Source organism: Penicillium cosmopolitanum (genome assembly GCF_028827165.1).
Source record: "Penicillium cosmopolitanum strain IBT 29677 chromosome Unknown utg000003l:1.0-3747932.0:1.0-3751027.0, whole genome shotgun sequence".
Classification (NCBI taxonomy): Eukaryota; Fungi; Ascomycota; class Eurotiomycetes; order Eurotiales; family Aspergillaceae; genus Penicillium; species Penicillium cosmopolitanum.
The window spans coordinates 1,138,301-1,164,069 of record NW_026622673.1 but is presented as its reverse complement, the minus strand read 5'-3'; the positions used below and the strand labels follow the sequence as shown (position 1 = coordinate 1,164,069).

Genomic DNA, 25,769 nt, shown 5'->3' with positions numbered 1-25,769 from the left:
GCGTCGCCGTCTTCAGCCTAGGGCCAGATGACCACGTACTTTCTATGGTGATGCATCACATTATCTCCGACGGATGGTCTGTGGACATCCTACAGCGGGAGCTGGCTAGCTTCTACGCCGCTGCGGTGCGCGGGGAAGATCCACTAATGCGAGTGACCCCGCTTCCGATCCAATACTGCGATTTCTCCGTCTGGCAGAGAGAGGCAACTCAAGCTGAGGAGCAGGAGCGTCAGCTGGCGTACTGGAAGCAACAGTTAGATGGTAGCCGGCCCGCAGAGCTGCTCAGCGACAAGCCACGGCCGGCCGTATCGTCTGGCAAGGCGGGCGTCCACGAGGTCATGATCGAGGGCGCGTTATACAATAACCTCCAGGCCTTCTGCAAGACTCACCAAGCTACACCGTTTGCCGTGCTCCTGGCGGCCTTCCGGGCGACTCACTATCGACTGACAGGAGTCGAAGACGCCACGATCGGCACACCGATCGCCAACCGGAATCGACAGGAGCTTGAGGACCTGGTCGGCTTCTTTGTCAACATGCAGTGTATTCGGATCCATGTAGAAGACGAGTCATTTGAGGCGCTCGTTGACCATGTGCTTGCGACTACCGCGGCCGCGGCCGCGCATCAGGATCTGCCGTTTGAGAGGCTCGTTGCGGAGCTCCGCCCAGGGGCGCGTGACCTGTCCCGCCATCCCCTGGTGCAAAATATATTCGCGGTCCACTCCCAGACAGATATGGGTTACTTGCGCCTCGAAGGCGTCCGAACAGAAGCAGTAGGAGATACGAGGACCACTCGCTTCGATAGCGAGTTCCATTTCTTCACCGAAGACGGGCGCCTGCGTGGCACGATCCTGTACGCCGAGGATCTGTTCGAAGAGGCGTCAGTCCGCAGCATGGCAAGCGTGTTCTTGGAACTACTCGAGCAGGGACTTCGGGATCCCTCGATTGAAATTGCTACTGCATCGCTGACCCATGGGGTCTTCGCCCTGCGGAAGGTCGGTTTGACACGCATTGAGCGCACCGACTACCCGCGAGACTCAAGCGTGCCCGAGCTCTTCCGCCAGCAGGTGTCAGCGTCCCCGGACGCGATTGCGGTGAAGGACTCAACCACGCAGCTCACATACGCCGAGCTGGATGAGACCTCCGATCGCGTGGCTTGTTGGCTCATGCAGCGCGGCTTGGCGGCGGAGAGTCTGGTGGCGATTTTGGCGCTGCGCTCATGCCAGGCTATTATCGCCCTCCTTGGCATCCTAAAGGCGAACCTAGCATATGTGCCACTGGACGTGAACCTGCCGCTGGCACGCTTAAAGAGCACTTTGAGGTCGGTAGCCGGAGACAAGCTGGTCTTGATTGGCACCGGGGTCGAGCGACCGGCCTCTCAGCTCTCAGGTATCGCCTTGGTACCCATCTCGGAGGCGCTGGAGTACGCGCCCAAAGCCTCGCAAACTATGGCGCCGCTGCTGCCACCCCCCGGGGCCACCAGCCTCGCGTATGTCATGTTTACCTCCGGCTCGACGGGCCGACCCAAGGGGGTAATGGTCGAGCATCGCAGCATTGTCCGTCTGGTCAGAAACACGAACGTAGTTCCGCAGCTGCATGCCGCAACAAACGTGGCTCACGTCGCCAACCTTGCGTTTGACGCAGCTACGTGGGAGATCTACGCCCCCTTGCTGAATGGCGGTACTATTATCTGCGTAGATCACTTTACCGTCCTTGACGTCCCGGCCCTCGGCCGCCTATTCGAGGCCGAGGCCGTTCGAGCCGCTATGCTGACTCCAGCGCTCCTAAAGCAGTGTTTGACCGATGCACCTTCCGCGCTGTCGCTACTCAACACGCTCTTCGCTATCGGAGACCGCTTCGATCCGAGTGACGCGGACCAGGTCAGGCGCCTTGTCTCCGGCGACGTGATCAACGGATACGGCCCAACCGAGAATACGACCTTTAGCGCCATCTACCATATTCCGGCTCATGAGCGGGGTGTCAACGGCATACCGATCGGGCGCGCTATAAGTAACTCAGGAGCGCTTGTCATGGACGCTCGGCAAAACCTGGTCCCACTCGGGGTGATGGGCGAACTTGTGGTCACGGGTGATGGCTTGGCCCGTGGCTATACTGACCCGGCGCTTGATCAAGACCGCTTCATTAAGGTGACCGTGGACGGAGAGACAATAAAGGCCTACCGCACGGGCGATCGGGTCCGCCACCGCCCGACCGATGGCCAGCTCGAGTTCTTCGGGCGGCTGGACCACCAGATCAAGTTGCGTGGCAACAGAATCGAGCTCGGCGAGGTCGAGCACGCTATCCGGTGTGATGGCGCTGTTGACGAAGCCGTCACGCTGCTACGTACTGCCGAAGGTGAAGACCCTGAGCTCGTTAGTTTCATCACGCTCCACTCAGATAAGACGCAAGCTCTGCCGAACGGACATACTTCGACTGCGGATGAGGAAGCGGAACAGGTAGGAGCGTGGGCGGATCACTTTGACGCAGGTACCTATGCCGACGTCGAGACCATCGACCCGGCGCGCCTGGGTCGGGACTTCGTCGGCTGGACATCTATGTATGATGGAAGCACCATTGACCGTGGCGAGATGAATGAGTGGCTGGAAGACACCATGGCTGCCATCGAGGCCGGCGGTCATCCAGCAAAGGTCTGCGAGATCGGTACCGGCACGGGCATGATCCTCTTCAACCTCCCCGACAGTCTGCAGAGCTACGTTGGGCTCGATCCGTCTGCCACCGCCGTTGCGTTTGTGAAGCGCATGGCCGCGGCACATCCGACCTTCGCGGGCAAGGTGCAGCTACATGTCGGCGCAGCCACCGACCTGGGGCAAATAGGCCCACTGAACTCTCCAGACGTTATTGTGATTAACTCGGTGGCGCAGTACTTCCCGACTGCGGAGTATTTGTCCGACACTGTGGCCCAGCTCCTACAAGTCGACGGAGTGCAGCGTGTGTTCTTCGGCGACATACGCTCGTGGGCCCTGTACCGTGAGTTCGGCACTACCAAGGCGCTACACGCGCTTGGAGATGCCACGACAAAGGAAGCAGTCCGGGCGCATCTAGCAAGCACCGAGGAGACCGAGGAAGAGTTATTGGTGGATCCTGCCTTCTTCACTCGCCTGCCCGCCCTGCTACCTAATGCAGTGTCGCACGTCGAGATCCTGCCAAAGAGGATGGAGGCGACGAACGAGCTGAGCTGCTACCGCTATGCCGCAGTCATCCACGCTCGACACTCCGGTACACCTCCACCGCAGGTCCTCGATGTAGAGGCATGGACCGACTTCGCCGCGGCGGGGCTTGACCGTGAGGGGTTGCGGCGTCTACTTCACACATTCGCGGAGTCACAACTGCTGGCGGTCAGCAACATCGCCAACGTCAAAACCGCCGTCGAGCGGCATGTCATTGACTCGCTGGATGCCGAGGGTGAGGACGCACTAGTGGGCGAGAAGGGCGGTTGGCTGTCATCTGCGCGCGAGTCGGCACGCCACTGCTGTGCTCTGTCCGCCCTTGACCTTGACAACCTCGCCAGAGAGGCAGGCTTCCGGGTCGAGATCAGCTGGGCCCGTCAGCGCTCCCTCCGGGGCGGCCTCGATGCCGTCTTCCATCGCATGGAGGGCCTACGACCACTATTCCGCTTCCCTACCGACCACGAGACCTGCCGGGAGGACTCGCTTGCCAATCACCCGCTCCGCCGGCAGCTGAGCCAGAAGATCGAGGGCCACCTCCGGGCGGCGCTGCAGGCGGCGCTCCCGGCCTACATGGTGCCGTCCAGAATCCAAGTCTTGGACCGAATGCCTCTGAACGCCAACGGTAAAGTCGACCGACGTGCGCTGGCGACGAGGGCGCTAGGAGACGCGACAGGACGGGGCCCACGAGAGGTGGTTCCTGCGCGCAACGACGTGGAGCGCGCGCTGTGCGAAGAGTTCGGGCATGTGCTCGGGCTAGAGGTCGGCATCACAGATAATTTCTTCGATCTCGGCGGCCATTCACTTATGGCCACGCGCGTGGTGTCGCGCGTGAATCGGCGACTTCATGTCACGATGACAGTGAGGGAGGTCTTCGACGCCCCGCGCGTGTCTGATTTCGCACAACGGGTGGCGCACGCCCTCGGTGCTACTCCATATCTGCCTATTCCGCGGACACTTCTTAGTGGACCCGTCGTCCAGTCATTTGCGCAGGGTCGCTTATGGTTCCTCGACCGCCTGTACCCGGACTCCACTTGGTATCTGATGCCATTCGCGACCCGCCTTCGCGGCCCCCTGCAGCTCTCGGCGCTTGGCAAAGCGCTCCAGGCGCTTGAAGAGCGCCATGAGCCATTACGCACTGTGTTCGGCCAGCGCGAGGGAACAGACGTACAGCTTGTCCGACCCTTCGTCGCCCGGCCCCTACGCACTGTCAATATCCCCGGCGGCGACTGGGCCACCGTGACACAAGCTCTGCGGGATGAGCACACTACACCATTCGATCTCGAGAACGAGCCCGGATGGCGCGTCGCCGTCTTCAGCCTAGGGCCAGATGACCACGTACTTTCTATGGTGATGCATCACATTATCTCCGACGGATGGTCTGTGGACATCCTGCAACGGGAGCTGGCTAGCTTCTACGCCACTGCGGTGCGCGGCGAAGATCCACTAATGCGAGTGACCCCGCTTCCGATCCAATACCGCGATTTCTCCGTCTGGCAGAGAGAGGCAACTCAAGCTGAGGAGCAGGAGCGTCAGCTGGCGTACTGGAAGCAACAGTTAGATGGTAGCCGGCCCGCAGAGCTGCTTAGCGACAAGCCACGACCGGCCGTATCGTCTGGCAAGGCGGGCGTCCACGAGGTCATGATCGAGGGCGCGTTATACAATAACCTCCAGTCCTTCTGCAAGACTCACCAAGCTACACCGTTTGCCGTGCTCCTGGCGGCCTTCCGGGCGACTCACTATCGACTGACAGGAGTCGAAGACGCCACGATCGGCACACCGATCGCCAACCGGAACCGACAGGAGCTTGAGGACCTGGTCGGCTTCTTTGTTAACATGCAGTGTATTCGGATCCATGTAGAAGACGAGTCGTTTCAGTCACTCGTTGCACAAGTGCTCGCGACAACAGCGGCCGCGGCCGCGCATCAGGATCTGCCATTTGAGAGGCTCGTTGCGGAGCTCCGCCCGGGGGCGCGTGACCTGTCCCGCCATCCCCTGGTTCAGAACGTGTTTGCGGTCCACTCACAGAAAGACATCGGGTATCTCCGCCTCGAAGGAGTGCAGACAGAGCCGGTGGGAGAAACGACCTCTACCCGCTTCGACAGCGAGTTTCACTTTTTTACTGAACAAGGGCGCTTGCGCGGCACGATCATGTACGCCGAGGATCTGTTCGAAGAGACATCAGTCCGCAGCATGGCCAGCGTATTCCTTGAACTTCTCCAAGAGGGACTTCGGATCCCCTCAATGAACCTCGCTACTGCGCCACTGTCGCACGGACTATCAGCCCTACGCGACCTGGGTCTAACAGGCCTCGAACGAACCGACTATCCGCGAGACTCAAGCGTGCCAGAGCTTTTCCGCCAGCAGGTGTTACGGTCCCCAGATGTGATCGCCGTCAAGGACGCAGTCACACAGCTCACATACACCGAGTTGAATGAGCACTCAGATCGCCTGGCTTGTTGGCTCGCGCAGCGCGGCTTACCAGCGGAGAGCCTGGTGGCAGTTTTGGCGCTACGATCATGCCAGGCTATTATCGCCCTCCTCGGCATCCTAAAGGCCAACCTGGCGTACCTTCCGCTGGATGTCAATATGCCCCTGGGTCGCCTTGAGAGCATTGTGAAGTCGGTGGGTGGGGAACAACTGGTCCTGCTTGGGGCAGGGGTCGAGCGGCCGGCCTCTCGTGTGGAGGGTGTTGCATTCGTATCTATCGCAGAGACGCTAGAGGGTGCACCCAGACCCTGGAAGAGCATAGTGCCAATGCTCTCAGCCCCCGGGGCCACGAGCCTAGCCTATGTCATGTTCACTTCCGGCTCGACGGGCCGGCCCAAGGGCGTGATGGTCGAGCATCGTAGCATTGTCCGCCTGGTGAGGAACACAAATGTAGTTCCGCAGCTGCATGCCGCAACAAACGTGGCTCACGTCGCCAACCTTGCGTTTGACGCAGCCACGTGGGAGATCTACGCCCCCTTGCTGAATGGCGGTACCATTATCTGCATAGATCACTTTACCGTCCTTGACGTCCCGGCCCTCGGCCGCCTATTCGAGGCCGAGGCCGTTCGAGCCGCCATGCTGACTCCAGCGCTCCTAAAGCAGTGTTTGACCGATGCACCTTCTGCGCTGTCGCTACTCAACACGCTCTTCGCTATCGGAGACCGCTTCGATCCAAGTGACGCGGACCAGGTCAGGCGCCTTGTCTCCGGCGACGTGATCAACGGATACGGCCCAACCGAGAATACGACCTTTAGCGCCATCTACCACATTCCGGCTCATGAGCGGGGTGTCAACGGCATACCGATCGGCTGCGCTATTAGTAACTCGGGAGCGCTCGTTATGGACGCTCGACAACGCCTGGTCCCGCTCGGGGTGATGGGCGAGCTCGTGGTCACGGGTGATGGCTTGGCCCGCGGTTATACTGACCCGACACTCAATCAAGACCGGTTTATCGAAGTGACCGTGGGCGGAGAGATACTAAAGGCCTATCGTACGGGCGATCGGGTCCGCCACCGCCCGACCGATGGCCAGCTCGAGTTCTTCGGGCGGCTGGACCACCAGATCAAACTGCGTGGCAACAGAATCGAGCTCGGCGAGGTCGAGCACGCTATCCGACGCGATACCGCTGTTGATGAAGCTGTCGCGCTGCTACGTACTGCCGAAGGTGAAGACCCTGAGCTCGTCAGCTTTATCACGCTCCACCCAGATAGGACACAAGCTCTGCCGAACGGACACACTTCGACTGCGGACGAGGAGGCAGAACAGGTAGGAGCGTGGGCGGATCACTTTGACGCAGGCACCTATGCCGACGTTGAGACCATCGACCCGGCGCGCCTGGGTCGGGACTTCGTCGGCTGGACATCCATGTATGATGGGAGCACCATTGACCGTGGCGAGATGAATGAGTGGCTGGACGACACTATGGCTGCCATCGAGGCCGGCGGCCGACCAGCAAACGTCTGCGAGATCGGTACCGGCACGGGTATGATCCTCTTCAACCTCCCCGACAGTCTGCAGAGCTACGTCGGACTCGATCCATCTGCCGCCGCCGTTGCGTTTGTGAAGCGCATGGCCGCGGCACATCCGACCTTCGCGGGCAAGGTGCAGCTACATGTCGGCGCAGCCACCGACCTGGGGCAAATAGGCCCACTGAACTCTCCAGACGTTATTGTGATTAACTCGGTGGCGCAGTACTTCCCGACTGCGGAGTATTTGTCCGACACTGTGGCCCAGCTCCTACAAGTCGACGGAGTGCAGCGTGTGTTCTTCGGCGACATACGCTCGTGGGCCCTGTACCGTGAGTTCGGCACTACCAAGGCACTACACGCGCTTGGAGATGCCACGACAAAGGAAGCAGTCCGGGCGCATCTAGCAAGCACTGAGGAGGCCGAGGAAGAGTTATTGGTGGATCCTGCCTTCTTCACTCGCCTGCCCGCCCTGCTACCCAATGCAGTGTCGCACGTCGAGATCCTGCCAAAGAGGATGGAGGCGACGAACGAGCTGAGCTGCTACCGCTACGCCGCAGTCATCCACGCTCGACACTCCGGTACACCTCCACCGCAGGTCCTCGATGTAGAGGCATGGACCGACTTCGCCGCGGCGGGGCTCGACCGTGAGGGGTTGCGGCGTCTACTTCACACATCCGCGGAGTCGCAACTGCTGGCGGTCAGCAACATCGCCAACGACAAAACCGCCGTCGAGCGGCATGTCATTGACTCGCTGGATGCCGAGGGTGAGGACGCACCGGTGGGCGAGAAGGGCGATTGGCTGCTATCTGCGCGCGAGTCGGCACGCCACTGCTGTGCTCTGTCCGCCCTTGACCTTGAGAACCTCGCCAGAGAGGCAGGCTTCCGGGTCGAGATCAGCTGGGCCCGTCAGCGCTTCCTGCGAGGCGGCCTCGATGCCGTCTTCCATCGCATGGAGGGCCTACGACCACTATTCCGCTTCCCTACCGACCACGAGACGTGCCGGGAGGACTCGCTTGCCAATCACCCGCTCCGCCGGCAGCTGAGCCAGAAGATTGAGGGCCACCTCCGGGCGGCGCTGCAGGCGGCGCTCCCGGCCTACATGGTGCCGTCGAGGATCCGGGTCCTGGACCGAATGCCTCTGAATGCTAATGGCAAGGTCGACCGGCGGGTGCTCGCGACGAAAGCGCTTGGCGATGCGGCTGGGCGGGGCCCGCGAGAGGTGTTGCCTGCGCGTAACGACGTGGAACGTGCGCTCTGTGAGGAGTTCGGGCATGTGCTTGGACTGGAGGTCGGGATCACAGACAATTTCTTCGATCTCGGCGGCCATTCTCTCATGGCCACTCGCGTGGTGTCGCGTATCAACCGGCGACACCATACTACGATCACAGTAAGAGACGTCTTTGACGCCCCGCGCGTGGCCGACCTGGCCGAGCGGCTGGCGCACACCCTGGGCGACACCACCTACGTGCCTATTCCGCGCACCCAGCTCAGCGGGCCCGTCGTGCAATCGTTTGCGCAGGGTCGCCTTTGGTTCCTCGACCGCCTGTACCCGGACTCCACTTGGTATCTGATGCCATTCGCGACCCGGCTGCGCGGCCCCCTGCAGCTCGCGGCCCTTGCCAAGGCGCTGCAGGCGCTGGAAGAGCGACACGAGCCACTGCGCACCTTATTCGGCCAGCATCAGGGAACCGACGTGCAACTTATCCGACCCTTTGTCGCCAGGCCTCTGCGCAACGTTAATGTCCCTGGTGGTGACTGGACTACCCTGACACAAGTTCTTCAGGAAGAGCACACCACACCATTCGACCTCGAGAGCGAGCCTGGATGGCGCGTCGCCGTCTTCTCCCTGGGGCCGGATGACCACGTGCTTTCTATGGTGATGCATCACATTATCTCGGACGGATGGTCTGTCGACGTCCTCCAACGGGAGCTGGCTAGCTTCTACGCCGCTGCGGTGCGCGGCGAGGATCCACTATTGCGAGTGAGCCCGCTGCCGATTCAATACCGCGATTTCTCCGTCTGGCAGAGGCAGGCAGCCCAGGCTGAGGAGCAGCGGCGCCAGCTGGCGTACTGGAAGCAACAGCTGGATGGTAGCCAGCCCGCGGAGCTGCTCAGCGACAAGCCACGGCCGGCCGTATCGTCTGGCAAGGCGGGCGTCCACGAGGTCATGATCGAGGGCGCGTTATACAATAACCTCCAGGCCTTCTGCAAGACTCACCAAGCTACACCGTTTGCCGTGCTCCTCGCGGCCTTCCGGGCTACTCACTATCGACTGACAGGAGTCGAAGACGCTACAATCGGCACACCGATCGCCAACCGGAATCGACAGGAGCTTGAGGACCTGGTCGGCTTCTTTGTCAACATGCAGTGTATTCGGATCCATGTTCAAGATGAGTCATTCGAGGCGCTCGTTGACCAAGTGCTTGCAACGACCGCGGCCGCGGCCGCGCATCAGGACCTGCCGTTTGAGAGGCTCGTTGCGGAGCTCCGCCCGGGGGCGCGTGACCTGTCCCGCCATCCCCTGGTTCAGAACGTGTTTGCGGTCCACTCACAGAAAGACATCGGGTATCTCCGCCTCGAAGGAGTGCAGACAGAGCCGGTAGGAGAAACGACGTCTACCCGCTTCGACAGCGAGTTTCACTTTTTTACTGAACAAGGGCGCTTGCGCGGCACGATCATGTACGCCGAGGATCTGTTCGAAGAGACATCAGTCCGCAGCATGGCGAGCGTGTTCCTGCAACTGCTTGAGCACGGCCTTCGGACTCCCTCGATCGAGGTTGCTACTACTCCCTTGACGCACGGGCTCTCGGCCCTGCGGGAGCGCGGTCTGACATACATTGAGCGCACTGACTACCCGCGAGACTCGAGCGTGCCAGAGCTCTTCCGCCAACAGGTGTCAGCGTCCCCGGCCGCGATTGCGGTGAAGGACTCTGTCACACAGCTCACATACGCTGAGCTGGATGAGCGCTCAGATCGCGTGGCTTGCTGGCTCGCGCAGCGCGGCTTGGCGGCGGAGAGTATCGTGGCGGTCTTGGCACCGCGCTCGTGCGAGACCATCGTTGCCCTCGTCGGCATCCTAAAAGCTAACCTGGCATACCTGCCTCTAGACGTCAACGCACCGACGGCCCGCCTGAGACAGTATTCTGACAGCGGTGACCGGGGAGAGGCTGCTCCTGATCGGTACCGGCGTCGAGCGCCCGACTACCCAGCTCGAGGATGTCGCATTCATACCCATCGCGGTCGCGCTAGAGCGCGCGCCCAAAGCTTGGAAGACTATAGTGCCGCGGCTCTCAGCTCCCGGGGCCACCAGCCTAGCTTATGTCATGTTTACTTCCGGCTCGACGGGCCGGCCCAAGGGCGTGATGGTCGAGCATCGTAGCATTGTCCGCCTGGTGAGGAACACAAATGTAGTTCCGCAGCTGCATGCCGCAACAAACGTGGCTCACGTCGCCAACCTTGCGTTTGACGCAGCCACGTGGGAGATCTACGCCCCCTTGCTGAATGGCGGTACCATTATCTGCATAGATCACTTTACCGTCCTTGACGTCCCGGCCCTCGGCCGCCTATTCGAGGCCGAGGCCGTTCGAGCCGCCATGCTGACTCCAGCGCTCCTAAAGCAGTGTTTGACCGATGCACCTTCCGCGCTGTCGCTACTCAACACGCTCTTCGCTATCGGAGACCGCTTCGATCCGAGTGACGCGGACCAGGTCAGGCGCCTTGTCTCCGGCGACGTGATCAACGGATACGGCCCAACCGAGAATACGACCTTTAGCGCCATCTACCATATTCCGGCTCATGAGCGGGGTGTCAACGGCATACCGATCGGCTGCGCTATAAGTAACTCAGGAGCGCTTGTCATGGACGCTCGGCAAAACCTGGTCCCACTCGGGGTGATGGGCGAACTTGTGGTCACGGGTGATGGCTTGGCCCGTGGCTACACTGACCCGACGCTTGATCAAGACCGCTTCATTGAGGTGACCGTGGACGGAGAGACAATAAAGGCCTACCGCACGGGCGATCGGGTCCGCCACCGCCCGACCGATGGCCAGCTCGAGTTCTTCGGGCGGCTGGACCACCAGATTAAGTTGCGTGGCAACAGAATCGAGCTCGGCGAGGTCGAGCACGCTATCCGGTGTGATAGCGCTGTTGACGAAGCCGTCACGCTGCTACGTACTGCCGAAGGTGAAGACCCTGAGCTCGTTAGTTTCATCACGCTCCACTCAGATAAGACGCAAGCTCTGCCGAACGGACACACTTCGACTGCGGATGAGGAGGCAGAACAGGTAGGAGCGTGGGCGGATCATTTTGACGCAGGTACCTATGCCGACGTTGAGACCATCGACCCAGCGCGCCTGGGTCGGGACTTCGTCGGCTGGACATCTATGTATGATGGAAGCACCATTCACCGTGACGAGATGAATGAGTGGCTGGACGACACCATGGCTGCCATCGAGGCCGGTGGTCGACCAGCAAACGTCTGCGAGATCGGCACCGGCACGGGCATGATCCTCTTCAACCTCCCCGACAGTCTGCAGAGCTACGTCGGACTCGATCCATCTGCCGCCGCCGTTGCGTTTGTGAAGCGCATGGCCGCGGCACATCCGACCTTCGCGGGCAAGGTGCAGCTACATGTCGGCGCAGCCACCGACCTGGGGCAAATAGGCCCACTGAACTCTCCAGACGTTATTGTGATTAACTCGGTGGCGCAGTACTTCCCGACTGCGGAGTATTTGTCCGACACTGTGGCCCAGCTCCTACAAGTCGACGGAGTGCAGCGTGTGTTCTTCGGCGACATACGCTCGTGGGCCCTGTACCGTGAGTTCGGCACTACCAAGGCACTACACGCGCTTGGAGATGCCACGACAAAGGAAGCAGTCCGGGCGCATCTAGCAAGCACTGAGGAGGCCGAGGAAGAGTTATTGGTGGATCCTGCCTTCTTCACTCGCCTGCCCGCCCTGCTACCCAATGCAGTGTCGCACGTCGAGATCCTGCCAAAGAGGATGGAGGCGACGAACGAGCTGAGCTGCTACCGCTACGCCGCAGTCATCCACGCTCGACACTCCGGTACACCTCCACCGCAGGTCCTCGATGTAGACGCATGGACCGACTTCGCCGCGGCGGGGCTCGACCGTGAGGGGTTGCGGCGTCTACTTCACACATCCGCGGAGTCGCAACTGCTGGCGGTCAGCAACATCGCCAACGACAAAACCGCCGTCGAGCGGCATGTCATTGACTCGCTGGATGCCGAGGGTGAGGACGCACCGGTGGGCGAGAAGGGCGATTGGCTGCTATCTGCGCGCGAGTCGGCACGCCACTGCTGTGCTCTGTCCGCCCTTGACCTTGAGAACCTCGCCAGAGAGGCAGGCTTCCGGGTCGAGATCAGCTGGGCCCGTCAGCGCTTCCTGCGAGGCGGCCTCGATGCCGTCTTCCATCGCATGGAGGGCCTACGACCACTATTCCGCTTCCCTACCGACCACGAGACGTGCCGGGAGGACTCGCTTGCCAATCACCCGCTCCGCCGGCAGCTGAGCCAGAAGATTGAGGGCCACCTCCGGGCGGCGCTGCAGGCGGCGCTCCCGGCCTACATGGTGCCGTCGAGGATCCGGGTCCTGGACCGAATGCCTCTGAATGCTAATGGCAAGGTCGACCGGCGGGTGCTCGCGACGAAAGCGCTTGGCGATGCGGCTGGGCGGGGCCCGCGAGAGGTGTTGCCTGCGCGTAACGACGTGGAGCGTGTGCTGTGTGAGGAGTTCGGGCATGTGCTTGGACTGGAGGTCGGCATCACAGACAACTTCTTTGACTTCGGCGGCCATTCACTTATGGCCACTCGCGTGGTTTCGCGCATCAATCGACGACTTCACACCACAATCACGGTAAGAGACGTCTTCGATGCCCCGCGCGTAGCCGACCTGGCCACGCTGGTGGCTCGAGCGCTCGGTGACACCACCTACGTGCCTATTGTCCGCAATCTACTCGATGGACCCGTCGTACAGTCTTTTGCGCAGGGTCGCCTATGGTTCCTCGACCGTCTTTACCCGGACTCCACTTGGTATCTGATGCCATTCGCGACCCGGCTGCGCGGCCCCCTGCAGCTTGCGGCCCTTGCCAAGGCGCTGCAGGCGCTGGAAGAGCGACACGAGCCACTGCGCACCTTATTCGGCCAGCATCAGGGAACCGACGTGCAACTTATCCGACCCTTCGTCGCCAGGCCTCTGCGCAACGTTGATGTCCCTGGTGGTGACTGGACTACCCTGACACAAGCTCTTCGGGAAGAGCACACCACACCATTCGACCTCGAGAGCGAGCCCGGATGGCGCGTCGCCGTCTTCTCCCTGGGGCCGGATGACCACGTGCTTTCCATGGTGATGCATCACATTATCTCGGACGGATGGTCTGTCGACGTCCTCCAACGGGAGCTGGCTATCTTCTACGCCGCTGCGGTGCGCGGCGAGGATCCACTATTGCGAGTGAGCCCGCTGCCGATTCAATACCGCGATTTCTCCGTCTGGCAGAGAGAGGCAACTCAAGCTGAGGAGCAGGAGCGTCAGCTGGCGTACTGGAAGCAACAGCTGGATGGTAGCCAGCCCGCGGAGCTGCTCAGCGACAAGCCACGACCGGCCGTGTTGTCGGGCAAGGCGGGCGTGCACGAGCTCGTCATTGAGGGTTCCTTGTACAATCAATTACACAACTTCTGCAAGACTCACCAAGCAACGCCCTTCGCCGTGCTCCTGGCGGCATTCCGGGCGACTCACTACCGGCTCACAGGAGTGCAAGACGCCACAATCGGCACACCAATCGCCAACCGGAACAGACAGGAGCTTGAGGACCTGGTCGGCTTCTTTGTCAACATGCAGTGCATCCGGATTCACGTGGAAGACGAGTCGTTCCAGTCGCTCGTCGGTCAAGTGCTTGCGACTACCGCGGCTGCGGCCGCACATCAGGATGTACCGTTCGAGAGGCTTGTGTCTGAGCTCCGGCGAGGGTCTCGTGACTTATCTCGTCATCCATTGATTCAGACCTTATTTCAAGTAGATACTCACGAAGATATTGGTTACCTTCGCCTCGAAGGTTTGCAGACAGAGCCAGTGGGAGGCACGATTTCCACTCGCTTTGATATTGAGTTTCACTTCTTCACTGAACACAGGCGCTTGCGCGGTACGATCATATATGCCAAGGATTTGTTTGAAGAGGCGTCAATCCGTAGCATGGCGAGTGTGTTTCTTGAACTACTCGAGCAGGGACTTCGGAATCCCTCGATCGAAGTTGCTAATACTCCCTTGACGCATGGGCTCTCGGGCCTGCGGGAGCGCGGTCTGACACGCATTGAGCGCACCGAATACCCACGAGACTCAAGCGTGCCAGAGCTCTTCCGCCAACAGGTGTCAGCGTCCCCGGCCGCGATTGCGGTGAAGGACTCTGTCACACAGCTCACATACGCTGAGCTGGATGAGCGCTCAGATCGCGTGGCTTGCTGGCTCGCGCAGCGAGGCTTGGCGGCGGAGAGTATGGTGGCGGTCTTGGCGCCGCGCTCGTGCGAGACCATCGTTGCCCTCGTCGGCATCCTAAAAGCCAACCTAGCATACGTGCCTCTAGATATCAACGCACCGACGGCCCGCCTGGACAGTATTCTGATGGCAGTGACCGGGGAGAGGCTGATTCTGATCGGTGCTGATGTCAACCGACCAGCCACCTCGCTGGATGGTGTCGCATTCGTACCCATCTCAGCGGCGCTGGAGCGCGCACCCGACGACTGGCGGACCATGGCGCAGCTGCTAGAGGCCCCCAGGGCCAGGAGCCTCGCGTATGTCATGTTCACCTCCGGGTCGACGGGCCGACCCAAGGGGGTGATGGTGGAGCATCGCAGCATCGTTCGGCTTGTGAAGGAAACAAACCTGATGTCCACTACTCATGCTGCTGCAAACATGGCTCATCTATCAAATCTCGCATTCGATGCAGCAACTTGGGAAATATATACACCACTTCTTAATGGTGGAACCATAACATGCATCGACTACTACACAACTTTGGACATCGCTGCCCTTAGCAGAAAAATACAAGAAGAGGATATTAAATCAGCATTCTTATCCACTGCCTTGTTCAAGGACAGACTCAAAGATATGACTATCGCTATTGGAGCATTGCAAAATCTGTTCGCGGGCGGTGAAAGAATGAGACCAGAAGACGCTGCGCGTGCCTCTCGACTGCTTAAAGGCGGCTTCTACCACGTCTACGGGCCGACCGAAAACACAACCTATAGTACAATATGCAAGATCTCTTACAGTGAGCCATACGCCAATGGAGTCCCAATTGGTGGGGCTATTAGCAACTCCGGAGCGGTCGTCATGGACTCGCGACAACGTCTGGTCCCCCTCGGGGTGATGGGCGAGCTCGTGGTCACGGGTGACGGCTTGGCCCGCGGCTACACTGACCCGGCGCTTGATCAAGACCGCTTCATTGAGGTGACCGTGGACGGAGAGACAATAAAGGCCTACCGCACGGGCGATCGGGTCCGCTACCGCCCGACCGATGGCCAGCTCGAGTTCTTCGGGCGACTGGACCACCAGGTCAAGCTGCGTGGGAACAGAATCGAGCTCGGCGAGGTCGAGCACGCCCTACAACGCAACAGTGCAGTGGACGAAGCCGTCGCGCTGCTGCGAACTGCTGAAGGTCAAGACCCCGAACTTGTTAGCTTCATAACGCTCCACGCCGGTGAGACAACGGTAGACACGGACTCGGCGGCTAATCACTTTCGACGGGATACCGAAGACGACCTTCGCGCGGCGCTGCAGGCGACACTGCCAGCCTATATGGTGCCGGCAAGGATCCAGGTCCTGGACCAGATGCCTCTGAATGCTAATGGCAAGGTCGACCGGGGCGCGCTGGAGACGAGGGCGCTGGGCGACGCGGTTGAGCGTGGCCCGCGAGAGGTGGTGCCTGCGCGCAATGACGTGGAGCGCGCGCTGTGCGAGGAGTTCGGGCATGTGCTCGAGCTGGAGGTCGGCATCACGGACAATTTCTTCGACCTTGGCGGTCATTCGCTCATGGCCACTCGCGTGGTGTCGCGCATCAATCGACGACTTCACACCACAATCACGGTAAGAGACGTCTTCGATGCCCCGCGCGTAGCCGACCTGGCCGTTCGAGCGGCGCGCGCGCTCGGTGCCACCCCCTACGTGCCTATTCCGCGCACCCAGTTCGGTGGACCCGTAGTCCAGTCCTTTGCGCAGGGCCGTCTCTGGTTCCTCGACCGCCTGTACCCGGACTCCACTTGGTATCTAATGCCATTCGCGACCCGGCTGCGTGGTCCCCTGCAGCTTTCGGCGCTTGAGAAGGCGCTGCAGACGCTGGAAGAGCGCCATGAGCCACTACGCACTGTGTTCGGCCAGCGCAAGGGAACCGACGTACAGCTCGTCCGACCCTTCGTCGCCCGATCCCTGCGCGCAGTCAATGTCCCCGGCGGTGACTGGACTGCCCTGACGCGAGCTCTCCGCGAAGAGCACACCATACCGTTCGATCTCGAGAACGAACCTGGATGGCGCGTCGCCATCTTCTGCCTGGGGCCGGATGACCACGTACTTTCCATGGTGATGCATCACATTGTATCCGACGGATGGTCTGTGGACATCCTGCAACGGGAGCTGGCTAGCTTCTACGCCGCTGCGGTGCGCGGCGAGGATCCACTGTTGCAAGTGAGCCCGCTGCCTATTCAGTACCGCGATTTTTCTGTCTGGCAGAGAGAGGCAGCACAGGCCGAGGAGCAAGAGCGTCAGCTGGCGTACTGGAAGCAACAGCTGGATGGTAGCCAGCCCGCAGAGATGCTCAGCGACAAGCCACGGCCGGCTGTATCGTCTGGCAAGGCGAGCGTTCACGAGGTCATGATCGAGGGAGCGCTGTACAACAACCTTCACGCCTTCTGTAAGACTCACCAAGCAACGCCCTTCGCCGTCCTTCTGGCGGCATTCCGGGCGACTCACTACCGGCTCACAGGAGTCGAAGACGCCACGATCGGCACGCCGATCGCCAACCGGAACCGGCAGGAGCTTGAGGACCTGGTCGGCTTCTTCGTCAACATGCAGTGCATCCGAATCCACGTGGAATCCGAGTCGTTCGAGTCGCTCGTTGCACAGGTGCTTGCAACGACCGCGGCCGCGGCCGCACATCAGGACCTGCCGTTCGAGAGGCTCGTTGCTGAGTTACGCCCGGGGGCGCGTGACCTGTCGCGCCATCCCCTAGTGCAGAGCGTGTTTGCTGTTCACTCACAGAAAGATATTGGCTATTTACGTCTCGAAGGCCTGCAGACAGAGCCGGTGGGAGACACCAGCTCCACCCGCTTCGATATCGAGTTCCATTTCTTCACTGAGCACGGGCGCCTGCGGGGCACCATCATGTACGCCGAGGATCTATTCGAAGAGGCGTCAGTTCGTAACATGGCGAGCGTGTTCCTGGGACTACTCGAGGAGGGACTTCGGGATCCCTTGATCGAAGCTGCTACGGCACCGCTGACACACGTCGTGTCATCCCTGCTCGAGCTTAGTATGAATGGTATCAAGCGCACAGACTACCCGCGAGACTCAAGCGTGCCCGAGCTCTTCCGCCAACAGGTGTCAGCGTCCCCGGCCGCGATTGCGGTGAAGGACTCTGTCACACAGCTCACATACGCTGAGCTGGATGAGCGCTCAGATCGCGTGGCTTGCTGGCTCGCGCAGCGCGGCTTAGCGGCGGAGAGTATTGTGGCGGTCTTGGCGCCGCGCTCGTGCGAGACCATCGTTGCCCTCGTCGGCATCCTAAAAGCTAACCTGGCATACCTGCCTCTAGACGTCAACGCACCGACGGCCCGCCTAGACAGTATTCTGACAGCGGTGACCGGGGAGAGGCTGCTCCTGATCGGTACCGGCGTCGAGCGCCCGGCTACCCAGCTCGAGGATGTCGCATTCATACCCATCGCGGTCGCGCTAGAGCGCGCGCCCAAAGCTTGGAAGACTATAGTGCCGCGGCTCTCAGCTCCCGGGGCCACCAGCCTAGCTTATGTCATGTTTACTTCCGGCTCGACGGGCCGGCCCAAGGGCGTGATGGTCGAGCATCGTAGCATTGTCCGCCTGGTGAGGAACACAAATGTAGTTCCGCAGCTGCATGCCGCAACAAACGTGGCTCACGTCGCCAACCTCGCGTTTGACGCAGCCACGTGGGAGATCTACGCCCCCTTGCTGAATGGCGGTACCATTATCTGCATAGATCACTTTACCGTCCTTAACGTCCCGGCCCTCGGCCGCCTATTCGAGGCCGAGGCCGTTCGAGCCGCCATGCTGACTCCAGCGCTCCTAAAGCAGTGTTTGACCGATGCACCTTCTGCGCTGTCGCTACTCAACACGCTCTTCGCTATCGGAGACCGCTTCGATCCGAGTGACGCGGACCAGGTCAGGCGCCTTGTCTCCGGCGACGTGATCAACGGATACGGCCCAACCGAGAATACGACCTTTAGCGCCATCTACCATATTCCGGCTCATGAGCGGGGTGTCAACGGCATACCGATCGGCTGCGCTATAAGTAACTCAGGAGCGCTTGTCATGGACGCTCGGCAAAACCTGGTCCCACTCGGGGTGATGGGCGAGCTTGTGGTCACGGGTGATGGCTTGGCCCGTGGCTACACTGACCCGGCGCTTGATCAAGACCGCTTCATTGAGGTGACCGTGGACGGAGAGACAATAAAGGCCTACCGCACGGGCGATCGGGTCCGTCACCGCCCGACCGATGGCCAGCTCGAGTTCTTCGGGCGGCTGGACCACCAGATCAAGCTGCGTGGCAACAGAATCGAGCTCGGCGAGGTCGAGCACGCCCTTCTACGCGACAGTGCAGTGGACGAAGCCGTCACGCTGCTACGTACTGCTGAAGGTGAAGACCCCGAGCTCGTTAGTTTCATCACGCTCCACTCAGATAAAACGCAAGCTCTGCCGAACGGACACACTTCGACTGCGGATGAGGAAGCGGAACAGGTAGGAGCGTGGGCGGATCACTTTGACGCAGGCACCTATGCCGACGTTGAGACCATCGACCCAGCGCGCCTGGGTCGGGACTTCGTCGGCTGGACATCTATGTATGATGGAAGCACCATTGACCGTGGCGAGATGAATGAGTGGCTGGACGACACCATGGCTGCCATCGAGGCCGGTGGTCGACCAGCAAACGTCTGCGAGATCGGCACCGGCACGGGTATGATCCTCTTCAACCTCCCCGACAGTCTGCAGAGCTACGTCGGACTCGATCCATCTGCCGCCGCCGTTGCGTTTGTGAAGCGCATGGCCGCGGCACATCCGACCTTCGCGGGCAAGGTGCAGCTACATGTCGGCGCAGCCACCGACCTGGGGCAAATAGGCCCACTGAACTCTCCAGACGTTATTGTGATTAACTCGGTGGCGCAGTACTTCCCGACTGCGGAGTATTTGTCCGACACTGTGGCCCAGCTCCTACAAGTCGACGGAGTGCAGCGTGTGTTCTTCGGCGACATACGCTCGTGGGCTCTGTACCGTGAGTTCGGCACTACCAAGGCGCTACACGCGCTTGGAGATGCTACGACAAAGAAAGCAGTCCAGGCGCATCTAGCGAGCACCGAGGAGACCGAGGAAGAGTTGTTAGTGGATCCTGCCTTCTTCACTCGCCTGCCCGCCCTGCTACCCAATGCAGTGTCGCACGTCGAGATTCTGCCAAAGAGGGTGAAGGCGACGAACGAGCTGAGTTGCTACCGCTACGCCGCAGTCATCCACGGGCGACACTCCGGTACACCTCCACCGCAGGTCCTCGATGTCGACGCATGGACTGATTTCACCGCGGCGGGGCTTGACCGTGAGGGGTTGCGACGTCTACTTCACACATCCGCGGAGTCGCAACTGCTGGCGGTCAGCAACATCGCCAACGCCAAAACCGCCGTCGAGCGGCATGTTATTGACTCGCTGGATACCGAGGCCGTGGACGCACCGGTGGGTGAGAATGGCGATTGGCTGTCATCTGCGCGCGAGTCCGCACGCCACTGCTGTGCTCTGTCCGCCCTTGACCTTGACAACCTCGCCAGAGAGGCAGGCTTCCGGGTCGAGATCAGCTGGGCCCGTCAGCGCTCCCTCCGGGGCGGCCTCGATGCCGTCTTCCATCGCTTGGAGGGCCTACGACCACTATTCCGCTTCCCTACCGACCACGAGACCTGCCGGGAGGACTCGCTTGCCAATCACCCGCTCCGCCGGCAGCTGAGCCAGAAGATCGAGGGCCACCTCCGGGCGGCGCTGCAGGCGGCGCTCCCGGCCTACATGGTGCCGTCGAGGATCCGGGTCCTGGACCGAATGCCTCTGAATGCTAATGGCAAGGTCGACCGGCGGGTGCTCGCGGCGAAAGCGCTTGGCGATGCGGCTGGGCGGGGCCCGCGAGAGGTGTTGCCTGCGCGTAACGACGTGGAGCGTGCGCTGTGCGAAGAGTTCGGGCATGTGCTTGGGCTGGAGGTCGGCGTCACGGACAATTTCTTTGACCTCGGCGGCCATTCACTCATGGCCACTCGCGTGGTGTCGCGCATCAATCGGCGACTCCATACTACGATCACAGTAAGAGACGTCTTTGACGCCCCGCGCGTAGCCGACCTAGCTGGGCGGCTGGCGCACGCCCGGGGCGACACCACCTACGTGCCTATTCCGCGCACCCAGCTCAGCGGGCCCGTCGTGCAATCTTTCGCGCAGGGTCGCCTCTGGTTCCTCGAGCGCCTGTACCCGGACGCTACCTGGTATCTGATGCCATTCGCGACCCGGCTGCGTGGTCCCCTGCAACTTTCGGCGCTTAATAAAGCGCTACAGGCGCTGGAAGAGCGCCATGAGCCACTGCGTACTGTGTTCGGCCAGCGCGAGGGAGCTGGCGTACAGCTTGTCCGACCCTTCGTCGCCCGCTCCCTGCGCACCGTTAATATCCCCGGCGGCGACTGGACCGCCCTGACACAAGCTCTGCGGGAAGAGCACACCACACCGTTCGATCTCCAGAGCGAGCCCGGATGGCGGGCCACCGTCTTCTGCCTCGGTCCCCATGACCATGTGTTGTCCATGGTGATGCACCACATTATCTCGGACGGATGGTCTGTCGACGTCCTACAGCGTGAACTGGCTAGCTTCTACGCCGCTGCGGTGCGCGGCGAGGATCCACTGTTGCAAGTGAGCCCGCTGCCTATTCAGTACCGCGATTTTTCTGTCTGGCAGAGAGAGGGCAGCACAGGCCGAGGAGCAGGAGCGTCAGCTGTCGTACTGGAAGCAACAGCTAGATGGTAGCCAGCCGGCGGAGCTGCTCAGCGACAAGCCACGGCCGGCCGTATTGTCGGGCAAGGCGGGCGTGCATCAGGTCATGATCGAGGGTGCCTTATACAATAACCTCCACGCCTTCTGTAAGACTCACCAAGCCACACCCTTTGCTGTGCTCCTCGCGGCGTTCCGGGCGACTCAGTATCGGCTTACAGGAGTCGAAGACGCAACGATCGGCACGCCGATCGCCAACCGGAACCGGCAGGAGCTTGAGGACCTGATTGGCTTCTTTGTCAACATGCAGTGCATCCGGATTCACGTGGAAGACGAGTCGTTCCAGTCGCTCGTTGCGCAAGTGCTTGCGACGACCGCGGCCGCGGCCGCGCATCAGGATGTACCGTTTGAGAGGCTCGTTGCAGAGCTCCGCCCAGGTTCGCGTGATCTATCGCGCCATCCCCTGGTGCAGAACGCTTTTGCGGTTCACTCACAGAAAGATATTGGGTATCTACGTCTTGAAGGCGTGCAGACAGAGCCAGTTGGAGACACCAGCTCTACCCGCTTCGATATCGAGTTCCACTTCTTCACCGAGCACGGGCGCCTGCGGGGCACCATCATGTACGCCGAGGATCTATTCGAAGAGGCGTCAGTCCGTAGCATAGCGAGCGTGTTCTTGGAACTACTCGAGCAGGGACTTCGGGATCCCTCGATCGCGGTGGCTACTGCGCCGCTGACGCACGGGTCCTCGGCCCTGCGGGAGCTCGGTCTGACACGCATTGAGCGCACCGACTACCCGCGAGACTCAAGCGTGCCCGAGCTTTTCCGCGAGAAGGTGTCAGCGTGCCCGGAGGTGATTGCAATCAAAGATTCAGTCACACAGCTCACATATGCTGAGCTGGACGAGCGCTCAGATCGCGTGGCTTGTTGGCTCGCGCAGCGAGGCTTGGCGGCGGAGAGCCTAGTGGCGGTTTTGGCGCCGCGCTCGTGCGAGACCGTCGTTGCTCTCATCGGCATCTTGAAGGCCAACCTAGCTTACCTTCCGCTAGACGTGAACGTGCCTCTAGGCCGCTTAGAGAGCATTTTTAAGGCGGTGGCTGGGGAAAAGCTGGTCCTGATCGGCACCGAGGTCGAGCGGCCGGCCACCCAGCTCGAGGATGTCTCATTCGTACCCATTTTAGAGGCACTGGAGCGCGCGCCCGATGGCTGGCGCACCATGGCGCCACTGCTGGCGTCCCCGGGGGCCACTAGCCTCGCGTATGTCATGTTTACCTCTGGCTCGACCGGCCGGCCGAAGGGGGTGATGGTCGAACACCGCGGCATTGTCCGCCTTGTGAGGAATACCAATCTACATACGACGGAGCAGGCCGCTGTACGTGTTGCTCATGTGACAACGCTGAGCTTCGATTTATCTACATGGGAGATCTATGCGCCTTTGTTGAACGGCGGCACTATCATATCTATAGATCATCTTACTGTCCTCGATGCTCCGGCCCTTGGCCGTGTGCTTCAAACAGAGGCTATCCGTGCTGCCATCTTCACTCCAGCACTCGTAAAGCAGTGTCTAACCGATGCTCCAGCAAGTCTGTCCAACCTTACCACGCTGCTCGTTTGTGGAGAGCGCTTTGACGCACGGGATGCGCAGAATGCGAGCCGACTAGTGACAGGCAAGGTCGTTAATGCCTACGGGCCGACAGAGAACGCCGTTGTTAGTACCATTTTCAACGTTGAGGCAGAAGACAAGACCGCGAACGGGCTGCCAATCGGCGCAAGCATCTCCAACTCAGGAGCCCTCGTCATGGACGCACGGCAATGCCTGGTCCCACTCGGAGTGATGGGCGAACTCGTCGTCATAGGCGACGGCTTGGCCCGCGGCTACACTGACCCGGCGCTCAATCAAGACCGCTTTGTCGAAGTGACCGTGGACGGAGAGATAATAAAGGCCTACCGCACGGGCGATCGGGTCCGCCACCGCCCGACCGATGGCCAGCTCGAGTTCTTCGGGCGATTGGACCACCAGATCAAGTTGCGTGGCAACAGAATCGAGCTCGGCGAGGTCGAGCACGCTATCCGGCGCGACAGCGCTGTTGACGAAGCCGTCGCGCTGCTACGTACTGCCGAAGGTGAAGACCCCGAGCTCGTCAGCTTCATCACGCTGTACCCCGATCAAGCGCAAGCAGGGGAAGACGGTATCAATGTTGGTGAGTATGAAGCGGTGGAACAGGTGCTGGGATGGACAGGTCGTTTTGATCAGGGCACTTATGCCAGCATTGACACCATCGACCCAGCACGCCTGGGTCGGGACTTTGTCGGCTGGACATCCATGTATGATGGAAGCACCATTGACCGTGGTGAGATGAATGAGTGGCTGGACGACACCATGGCTGCCATCGAGGCCGGCGGTCATCCAGCAAACGTCTGCGAGATCGGTACCGGCACGGGCATGATCCTCTTCAACCTCCCCGACAGTCTGCAGAGCTACGTTGGGCTCGATCCGTCTGCCACCGCCGTTGCGTTTGTGAAGCGCATGGCCGCGGCACATCCGACCTTCGCGGGCAAGGTGCAGCTGCATGTCGGCGCAGCCACCGACCTGGGGCAAATAGGCCCACTGAACTCTCCAGACGTTATTGTGATTAACTCGGTGGCGCAGTACTTCCCGACTGCGGAGTATTTGTCCGACACTGTGGCCCAGCTCCTACAAGTCGACGGAGTGCAGCGTGTGTTCTTCGGTGACATGCGTTCGTGGGCCCTGTACCGTGAGTTCGGCACTACCAAGGCGCTACACGCGCTTGGAGATGCCACGACAAAGGAAGCAGTCCGGACGCATCTCAGCGAGCACCGAGGAGGCCGAGGAAGAGTTGTTGGTGGATCCTGCCTTCTTCACTCGCCTGCCCGCCCTGCTACCCAATGCAGTGTCGCACGTCGAGATCCTGCCAAAGAGGGTGAAGGCGACGAACGAGCTGAGCTGCTACCGCTATGCCGCAGTCATCCACGCTCGACACTCCGGTACACCTCCACCGCAGGTCCTCGATGTAGAGGAATGGACCGACTTCACCGCGGCGGGGCTTGACCGTGAGGGGTTGCGACGTCTACTTCATACGTCCGCGGAGTCACAACTGCTGGCGGTCAGCAACATCGCCAACGTCAAAACCGCCGTCGAGCGGCATGTCATTGACTCGCTGGATGCTGAGACCGAGGACGCACCGGTGGGCGAGAAGGGCGATTGGCTGCTATCTGCGCGCGAGTCGGCACGCCACTGCTGTGCTCTGTCCGCCCTTGACCTTGACAACCTCGCCAGAGAGGCAGGCTTCCGGGTCGAGATCAGCTGGGCCCGTCAGCGCTCCCTCCGGGGCGGCCTCGATGCCGTCTTCCATCGCATGGAGGGCCTGCGACCACTATTCCGCTTCCCTACCGACCACGAGACCTGCCGGGAGGACTCGCTTGCCAATCATCCGCTGCGCCGGCAGCTGAGCCAGAAGATCGAGGGCCACCTCCGGGCGGCGCTGCAGGCGGCGCTCCCGGCCTACATGGTGCCGTCCAGAATCCAAGTCCTGGACCGAATGCCTCTGAACGCCAACGGTAAAGTCGACCGACGTGCGCTGGCGACGAGGGCGCTAGGAGACGCGACAGGACGGGGCCCACGAGAGGTGGTTCCTGCGCGCAACGACGTGGAGCGCGCGCTGTGCGAAGAGTTTGGGCATGTGCTCGGGCTAGAGGTCGGCATCACGGACAATTTCTTCGACCTCGGCGGCCATTCGCTCATGGCGGCGAAGCTCGTTTCGCGAATCGCCTCCCGTTTGCACTTACGAACCTCTGTCAAAGATCTCTTTGACTACTCTGTCGTGGTTGACTACGCAGCCAAGATTCAGTCCGGCTTAAGCGGCGGTGAGCATGCCGCAGTGCATGATAGTGCTCCCTTCGCGCTGCTTGTCAATATGTGAGCGGAGATAGCATAACCCGTGCAGCTTGAACTTGAATACCCACTCCTTCAGTCTGAAAAGGCGTTAATGAGACAAATCGCATGGGAACACTCAACCGATGCGCTATTGTGTTTCTGTGTTTGTCTCTGCCTTTCATTTTCATTTGTTTTACTTTTCCAGTTTTTCATTGATTTTATGCGTTCAAGGGTCAGAAATTAAACCCCTTTGAGTTTAATTTAGCAGCTCTGAACCAAATTCTTGTATATAATAGATATAATATATTTAGTTTACTTAACTAAGATTCTACTGATTAGATTCTACTGATTAGAGCACAGGCAATTTGCTTTATATTATTCTAAGAGCATTATATTTTGTTTTTAAACGGGGCGGGGGTGTTTTTGTCTAAATTTCGCTTACGGCCCTTACTCGTTGTCGTTCACTGTAGCAACTATGCCT

The 25,769-nt window shown here is 60.6% G+C and overlaps 1 protein-coding gene across 1 annotated transcript; it reads left to right on the top strand.

Moving 5' to 3' along the window:
• Positions 1-50: 50 nt before the first annotated feature.
• N7509_000493 (cyclosporine synthetase) lies at positions 51-25,334 on the top strand (the record flags this gene model as incomplete). Its single annotated transcript, XM_056625130.1, has 4 exons — positions 51-10,250; positions 10,306-21,308; positions 21,361-24,112; positions 24,210-25,334. The coding sequence occupies 4 exons, from the start codon at positions 51-53 to the stop codon at positions 25,332-25,334; spliced, it is 25,080 nt and encodes an 8,359-aa protein (XP_056493712.1).
• Between the last annotated feature and the right edge of the window lie 435 nt (positions 25,335-25,769).